The sequence below is a fragment of the Anguilla anguilla genome, chromosome 1, assembly GCF_013347855.1.
Source record: "Anguilla anguilla isolate fAngAng1 chromosome 1, fAngAng1.pri, whole genome shotgun sequence".
NCBI lineage: Eukaryota > Metazoa > Chordata > Actinopteri > Anguilliformes > Anguillidae > Anguilla > Anguilla anguilla.
Window position 1 is genome coordinate 24,814,222 of NC_049201.1, and position 9,447 is coordinate 24,823,668.

Below are 9,447 nucleotides of genomic sequence, written 5' to 3' on the forward strand. Positions count from 1 at the left end.
CAACCTTCAGGCCGAATTTAATCACAATGATAACTGTATGTATACACATTGCATATTATATATTGCGCCACCTGTGGCTATTCTTCATGCATAGTGATAAAATAAGCAAATGGTATAGCCTGTGTATATAGCTGTAGGACTATAATCGTAAATATAAACAGTTGCACTTCAAAATGCGTTTATTTTATAACGTGTGGCCATACTGTAACTACTGACGAATTAAGTTGCGTGATTGCCAAACTCGCCAAATTATGTCTGTGAAGAATGACGTGAACATTTGCTTTCAATTATAAGATAGGGTTAAGGACACTCATTGATTGAATCCAGTTGCTTGCTATTCACTTCAAATGAGAACAATTCAAGTGTCCACTTGGTCAGAGATGAGACCAAGATGTGACCTGGTGCAGCGCGATATCACAGACACAGAGTGATAGTATTTTCAGTTCACAAAACAGAGCTCAGATCAAAAGTTGTTACGGAGGCAGGCCACATCAAATTCAAAGAAAATGACGAGAATACATGGAAAATATACAATGCTGAACTCCATTATTAATTATCCATTGAAATCTGTCACATGAAATTGCAAATATATTCATAGCACGGCTTAATGAATTAACTACTAGAACTTTAATGAATTCGTTTCCATATAAAAGAGCTTACAGCGTCGTTAAGAAAAAATAGATAAACTTTTCACATATTTTCAGATAAGCTTACATACAAAAATGACAATCCAACGCAAGTAATAATCTAACAGGCTCCACGTAGGTGGGAAACACGATAAATGATGCATGGTACACTTAATGATACACATAAATTGCTTTCAGTTAATGCAAGATTATGATTCCTTACCGTCTTGTGCATGAGTCCAATTACGTTTATTATCAAAATAAGAATTGCAACCCAACTTCGATATAAAAAGTGAATAAAGCGCATTCATTAGAACCATTACTAAACGTGCATACATGCAGGTGTCTAGGCTATATTAGCAATTAAAACATTTACAAAACACGTGAGCCTAACATTTACAACAGCGTTTACAAAAATTCACAGTTACCTTTATAAGAGGTAAATTTCAGTACCCGATAAACCACTGCATCCTTTATCAGTTTTGCTTTTAAATAACTGCGCTGTTTCGACATTTCTGACCAGCGACATGTTCCTGGTTTAATTATTCTCGCAAGCTTTCAGGGGAAAGTCGAACTGGGGTCACTGTTGCGTCCCGACCGTCCAGATGGGGGCGACTGGGTTGTTGCTTTTGCCATTGAGAATAAAATGTTGGTGCCCTGTAACCCGTGTGAGTGTATGAGAGTGTTTAAGCAAAATTAGCATATTGCTCGAAAAAAACGCGATAATCTTATTCAGTGCCACTGGTGAGATAGGCTATAGCCACTTAACGCCGTCGAACTGAAACAGCGGTAGCCTAATCTCCAAAATCAACTTTGGATGGTATAGAACTACTTTTGAATTTCATATGGGCCTAACGCATAATTGATTCAAATTTCACAGTTCATAAATCTAAGTCAAATTTACACCTGTCTCGGAGAGAACAACGTCCTTACGATAAGATAGGCTAAATATTTGGGGTGCTTCATTTTTTTTTTACATTGTTTTTTCACAATTGGTTTCCTGTGACTCCTATCCCCGATTCATAGAAGACTGGAGGTCTGACCCGCATTCATGTTTCCCAACTGTGCTAGTCAATACGAGTTGTGCACTGGTAAGAACATTAATTAACTTTTATAAGTGACATTTTGTGAGCTGATAAAATATACTTTACACACGAATCACATACTACATGCATGTATCGTACATCGCATTCTCCAAATAAGTTTAGTCAATACCCAGAAAGCTAACTGCAGAAATTAACAGGGATGAAAGTGAGCCCGGACTTTGCAGACAGAGTAAGTCTGCAGTATAGGCTAAATAGGCAGTATAATATGCAGCAGCACTCAGACTGCCTCACAGTTTTGTGAACTTCATGTTTTCTTGGTAGCATGATAGCTGTTGGGGGAGGGGTGGTGGGTCGTCTGCGGGCATAAATACCTTGATTCAACCTTTTCCTGCATTTAATCGTCTTTCTTTAGATGGAGTTGCACTTTCTTTTCAGTAGGCAATTCAAAAACACATTCCCCATCCCTGTTCGAGATTTCGTCACCATTTTAAATTAAGCCGCTTTTATTTTGTTTAGCCTACTGGTGCACATTGGACCCAAGTGTCGCGTTTCTGTCACTTTCCTAGAGCGGCATATTCACAGGTTAAATTGAACATACCGGATACCGGTGCGTGTTCGGAGCTGCCTATCCAACGCGAAGAGGACCAATGAAATCAAACCATAGCTTCCATCGTAACCAGCTAGATTGACGTGGAGGACGCGTCAAATTAATCCGAGGGAACTTCAGGCTCCAGGATAGACTGGTTTTCCTTTGTCGGATGAAGAGTACCTTTGGTTCCTTTGTCTAAAGCAGTTCATTAAAGCTATTTGACAGAAGTTCCGGTTAGGAACCAAAAGCGAATCATTCGAGAGTCCTTCGTCTTATTTAGACAACAACTTCCCTTACGCAGACGGGAGAACCAGCGCGTGCAGCCATTGAGGGGCACATATTTCAAAAAGATCTTCTCAGACCCCGAGCAAATGGGTAAGCTTTCGTTCCTTCCTGCGTGGTTCAGTGGCATACCGTTTATAGAGTTTAACATGCCTGCAAAGCCCTAGAAATAACAATTAAGTTCAACTTCTGCTTAAATAAGACAATGATTACAGTACTTATCCCACTGCATCCATGCATTTTCACTCAAATAAATAAATCTAAGCACTTTTAGTCGCCAGGCATAAAGCACAGGGGAACCGATGTTGTTTGCGCAAAGAATAAAATAGAATAGCCATTCAGAATTTATGGCAACGTTTTGCTACCATTGATAAATGTATAAATCTGGTGAAAACAAATCGGACATTGCGACATTTAGAGTGTCATAGCGAATGTAAAAATTCGGCACTCGAGAAATAAGAAAATGGGAGGCATGTATTCTAAATCTGAAATGAATTAGGCTACACAAGCAATTCGAGTCTGATCGCCATTTTTACACAATACAATCAAGGTCATGGGCAGTGTTCGTGTTTGCAGAACTGTTTTTTATTCTGCAAAATCTTCTGATTATTGACTTGGTGTTTTTTATTTTTTATATTTCCCCTTTTTAGAGCAAACCTATGGAGAGGTAAACCAGTTAGGTGGTGTATTTGTAAATGGGAGACCACTACCCAACGCCATACGACTCAGAATCGTGGAACTTGCCCAGCTCGGAATTCGACCCTGTGACATCAGTAGACAACTCCGTGTCTCTCACGGTTGTGTGAGCAAGATTCTTGCAAGGTACAACGAGACGGGGTCTATTTTACCCGGTGCCATCGGAGGAAGCAAACCCCGGGTTACAACACCGAACGTGGTGAAAAATATAAGGGAATACAAACAAGGAGACCCCGGAATCTTCGCTTGGGAGATTCGCGACAGGCTTCTGGCGGATGGAGTTTGTGATAAATACAACGTTCCCTCGGTCAGTTCGATAAGCCGGATATTAAGGAACAAGATTGGAAATCTCTCGCAGCCTAACCAGTACGAAAGCAGCAAGCAACCCCCTCCGCAGGCAGCACTCTCTTACAACCACATATACCCCTATCCATACCCTAATGCAATGTCACCCACTGGGACCAAAATGGGCAGCCCTCCCGGAGGACCGGTCACGGCGGCCCATGTTAGCATATCGAGAGCGTGGCCTTCTGCGCACACTGTCAGCAACATTTTAGGTATTAGAGCCTTCATGGATCACACAGGTTCGTAAAGCATTAAACAACACTTTTGTTGATTTCATTGTGTGTTTGTCTTAGTACATTTTATAGCGCTATAAATATGCCATGCCATATGGACACAGGATTCAAGCCAGCCACAGTGCGTATGTATAGTTCATAAAGTGCATCTAAATTGCACTTTCGCCAGATCGTTCGAAAAGGCCATGCTATTCCTGTCCTATTATTAATTTATTTTTAAAAATGTATTTTAATAAATTACACGGAGGGGGGGGGGGCAGATTTCGTGTCAGTGTACGATATTCATTATCACCAAGGGCTGAAAAATTAGAATAACATTATAACCACTTGCTCAGATTTGTAAGATTATGTTTTACAAAAATTCCAAGGATCAAACACGCCCAGAAGTGCGTCATTTGCGTTAATTGGTGGATAAAAATAACTGCAAACATAGCTGGTGTATGTGTGTTACTTTTAAAATGGAAAATTTAACAAAACATTTAAATCACACACACGCACACACACGTTAATGAAAATACAGATGATAATATACAAAAAAAAACTGTGAAAGGTAGATCAAGCTGAAAACTCAATAATTTCATTTATAGGATATATTTTAGCAGATTAAAAAAAAAGTTTTGATATGACCGCTCAAACATTTACGTTAATTATGTGATTTAATTTCCGTTGCATTAAAAAAGGTTAGGCTATTGCAATTTTCCACTTGATACAGCCTTGTAAGTAACAGATGCATATTGCTAACATCTAACTATGGCTAGTAGGAGGCTCCACTTTATTAGTCATTTACATCATTATTATGGATCGGCATTTGTATAATAATAATAATAATAATAGGCTAATAATAATAATGATGATAATCACAACTCTAAACAACAATTATGAGCATATAAAATTTCATATAAAATCTAAGTAGGGTTAAATCTGAGTTTTTAGTTTTCCGCTTTCTCAACAGCTATTGCTGGAACCGAGGGATATGCACCCAAAATGGAGGACTGGGGTAGCGTCAATAGAACATTTCCCTCGGCGCACAGTGTCAACGGAATTGACAAGTCCATTGAAGCTGACATCAAATACCCTCAGGTAAGCATGTTGTATGAACCTATATCTAATCACATAACTGAACCGATAGCTGAACAGTATACTGAATCGACTAAATATAGCCTATTGGTTAAATTAATCATGTGATACTGACATATTTTAATAATTTCCACAATGAAATAATTACTACAATTGATATGTAGTAATTATTTACTCTTCCATTTAATATTTACACAATAGTTCGAATTCAAATGGAGTAGGCTAAGAGAGGAAGAAAGTTACGACGAATCGTTTTTGTTTTCCTAGCCTTCATCAACCTTGTCCAGTTATGTCCCGGCTTGTGCCTATTCGCCCTCCAACCAGTACGGAGTTTATAGCGGTCCAGCAGGTAGCTACGTGACGCCGGGCCACCACTGGCAGTCACAGAGCTCTAGCCTGTCCCACCCAGGCAGCGGAATGACGATGCACGGGGGAGACATTCACTCTGCGATGGCATTCAAACATACATCACGAGACGGTAAGACGAACTGTGTTTGATTAAACTGGAAAGTTTGCGTTTGTGTGCGTGCACGCGTGTGAGTGTGCACGCGCAAGAGAAATGACAGCCGAAACGCACAGATCAGTGGTTTTGGCAGTGACTTTAGGTACACTCAATCACACAAACACTGTAAAAGCAAAAGTAATCTTACAGTTTTGTAGTGGAATACTTTAGATGAAATACGTTATACTGTAGATGTTATATTTAATAAAAGTTTTTTATGAATATGCATATTTACACTAGCCTAATATAAATGTATATTTAAATATATATGTATATGTATAAATATTTATGTAGCCTGTTTTGAAATAAATAGGCTTATTGGCTACTCGTAATATTCACCATTCCATCGTTTGCAACAGCATGAGATGTAATTGCAATACAAAATTAAGGTTAATTATAATACTCTAGAATGCAAGGTTTACAAAATTATTTCAATCGCCACCCCTAAATGCAAATTTGAAACACGAGCACGAGCAAGAGGGATATATGCAGTGCACGCGATCAAACTTGGCATGCTGGAAAAGCCTCTATGTTTATCTGTAGTTTAACCTGTGTTAAATCTGCACGACACAAAATTCCTGTCAGGATATTATGTCAGGTGGACGAATATGCAAGAAAGCCTGACCTGATCATTTCCTTGGGGGATATATATAGCCTATATATATATATATATATATATATATATATATTAAAGTTTTTCCTCAAGCGCCTAACACAAATCTTTATGTCTTGAATATTCTTATCCATTTGTGTAACTTAATATGTTTTAGCCAATAACTTCCCCTTTGGGCCTTTTAGTTCACAATAGCACGCATTGTGTGTGACATCCTAGTGCTATCTAGTTCAGGAAAACTCCATTTAAAATGCATACAAATTAGCCGTGATTAATTGTATCACGCGTTAGTTATAAGATGACTACCAGCGAAGATAAATTGTGGTCATACGTGCGCCTACGCCATTTCCGTCGCTAAACCTCACCCCAATCTACTTTAACCGAATTTGGAGCATCAAGAAGCCGTTCAATAGAAATGATTTATATCTGCTTTCAAATATACTTGGAAGTAGTTCTCTTTCTAATCTATACATGAAACAATATATAAATATCATCGTTAAAGGCCAGTATTGTGGAACGAGAAAGAAAGCAAATTTGCGCAGGGAATGTTAAGCCTGAAGCGGTCTCGAAACAGCGTGTATATGCCACTTTAGCAGTGTGTCTTCTCGACGGCGGTTCAAAGATTCCTAATCGGGTTCACCTTGGGTGAATGGATTTGTGCGTAAGATCTGCTACAGTCCAGGGAAATCATAACCAGCAGTCTTCTCAAAGCAGCTGTCAAAGAAGGTGTGTGTGTGTGTGTGTGTGAGTGAGAGAAATTGAGAAAGAGAGAGAGAGAGAGAGAGAGAGAGAGAGAGATTGACTGACACTGTGTGTTGCCACAAATTGACAGATATCCCATTGGGTTTATTAATTATTTAATTTTGGATTGGGGGGGGGGGGGGGGGCACTTAGGGGAACACAGAACACTGTATAATATGGCTGTAGATTGTGGCGTTTGAAGTATGCATGCATCTAACAATAATAATAATAACAACAGCATTATATTATTATTATTATTATTATTATTATTATTATTATTATTATTATTATTATTATTATCATGTGGGTGTTTTGTGCTATTAAAATGGAAGGCGCCATAATAAAAGTTATTCCTATAGTGAAAAAAAAACGAAAAGAAGGAAGAAGCAATGCTTGATTGCATTTGTTATAGGCCCTACGCCTACAATGAAATGGCCTATGTTTGCCGAAAGCATACGTGCACTTGAACTGAATAACGAACGTAGGAATTAAATCATAATTATGAAGGGAAATAAGCATATAGGCTTTTTGAAAATAGGCCTATAACTGATTCATAAAATATTTTTTAATCATTCGATAAACACGCAATGGCCTATTTGTCGCGAAAATTCTTATTTTTTTGGTAGTTTCCTTTTTTATATGTATTTCGCACTATAAGAAAACCAACCCCAATACCTCCTCACTAACAATGACGACAGAAACGTATTATTATTATTATTGTTATTATTATTATTATTATTATTATTATTATTATTAGTAGTAGTAGTAGTAGTAGTAGTAGTATTATTATTATTATTATTATTGTAGTAGTAGCAGTAGCAGTAGTAGTAGTAGTAGTAGCAGTGGCAGTAGCAGAAGCATAAGTAGTAGCAATTGCAATAATAATGATGCATTTTGTCGCTGTCACTATAATTAGGCATTGGACACGGGGTAGACGGCTTGAGAGGGCGGTGCAATTGAGTCCTTCTGGCAACAGGACTGAGAATACATTCGCAACCACGGTGTGACCGGACCTGGATAACCGTTAACAGCTTGTGACATTTTACTATTTTAGCCTGCACTTTTTCACATTTTCAAAACTGAGAAATGATTCTTCTGAAAAATAAATAAATAAACAGGCGATATTGTTATGAGACACTGTTTCGTTGAAGAGGAGAATTACGACTTGTTTGCTATATAAACACATTTCTTGTTTGTATTCTGCAGGAGACAGAAAACCCCCCAGCCCCTTAAACAAGCAACAGCACCAGGCGTTGAACAGCGTACACGGACTCACTCTTCCTACCTCATCTTCGTAACCCCGAGAAAATGACCTGGCCAAACGAGGAACTGAAGTATCCAAAATGTGGCAGACCCTTATTTAGATTTAGCGCATTTCAAGAATACGAAAAGTAAGTGAAAGCACTATATTTATAATTTGCCAGTGAAAGTGTTACATGTAGGGAGAGCCTGCTTTTTTAAAGCACGTGCATAAAATATAGCCTATCAAGGATACAATTTGAAACCAAATGAATGTACACTTATGGATAGGATGTTTATCTGTACTGTAACCTTCTCTGCAGCCTGCAGCGGTGTTGGTGGTCGGTAGTTTCTCATAAAAATGATTATCATTGTAAAACAAAAAAGTCACCTTAAAATAAATGATTCTGACCAAGAAATTGTGGCCTATGCAAAACTTAACTGATATTTGTGGGGGTTTCTTTCTTTAAATTCTGGTTTCTACAAAGAAAACGATGTGAATAAAGTAATTAAGTGTAAATGTAAAATATTTGCAAATGCTTTAATTATATATTTTTATAAATCCATTTGTAAATATGCTAAATAAAGGGCTCACAAAACAAGGAGACGTCTTACGAGCAATAACATGAATTCTTATGTACTGCCATCCACATGCATATAAGAAAGCAACACCTCCACCCTCCCCCCCCCCCCCCCCCCCCCAAAAAAAAAAAGATAATGCTTCGTCATAAAATAGCAGATACGATGCATGGGTCGAGAGTTATAGGACTGTATATTGTGGTGCTTAATTCTAACTTATATGTATGAAGCGATAACCTAGGCAACTCAGTCGAGGCCTATGTTCACATAATAACAGAAACTGTAATCGTTGTAGCATGCCATTTCTGACAAGTTTAAAGGCACAAGCTGACGCCAACAAAGTAACACACTTTGCAACAACTGAATATGATCTCAAGTTGTGGGTGACCCTTTTTCAACATAATGCGTGCTACCAAGCTTTTCTCTAAATGGTGCATTGCAGTTTTCGGCGCCTCTACCGATGCTATCTTTGCTTACTTTGGATAAATGGCAAAAGGCCAAGGGTGCCTTGAATGCTCTTAATTTGCTGCAGCGGTCGGAATCTACAGTTTGGAGCTGAGCAATTAGCCAAGTTACAAATGCTGTAGACGGGAAGTCGTGCCCTATTTTAACTCACAATTTGTAGTAAAATACTGAGCGTATAGCGTGAGCTTTCCTCACTTATGCACTTGCTCCTGCTGCATGAGTAACGAATCCAGTTCACAATACTGGACAAAAAGATTACTGAAGGCTCTAAAGCGGCGTGACAGAAGATACCCGGTTACACAACATATTTATTTTATGAATATCATACAAATAGTTTATAAGAAGCACCAGACTACAGCCTACATTTCAATGATACAGACAGTGTGTGTGTGTGTGTGTGTGCAAGCTCGCGCG

The 9,447-nt window shown here is 38.4% G+C and overlaps 1 protein-coding gene across 2 annotated transcripts; it reads left to right on the forward strand.

Annotated features, from left to right (window-relative positions):
* Positions 1-2,372: 2,372 nt before the first annotated feature.
* LOC118224297 (paired box protein Pax-1-like) lies at positions 2,373-8,586 on the forward strand. Of its 2 annotated transcripts, none has more exons than XM_035411715.1 (5): positions 2,373-2,636; positions 3,194-3,823; positions 4,770-4,897; positions 5,162-5,372; positions 7,957-8,586. In XM_035411715.1, exons 1-5 carry the CDS (start codon positions 2,633-2,635, stop codon positions 8,046-8,048), a joined length of 1,065 nt encoding a protein of 354 aa, XP_035267606.1. In that variant the 5' UTR covers positions 2,373-2,632; the 3' UTR covers positions 8,049-8,586. The 2 variants fall into 2 exon arrangements, with proteins under 2 accessions (XP_035267606.1, XP_035267612.1); XM_035411721.1 differs by having other exon boundaries at positions 5,219-5,372.
* Positions 8,587-9,447: the final 861 nt, after the last annotated feature.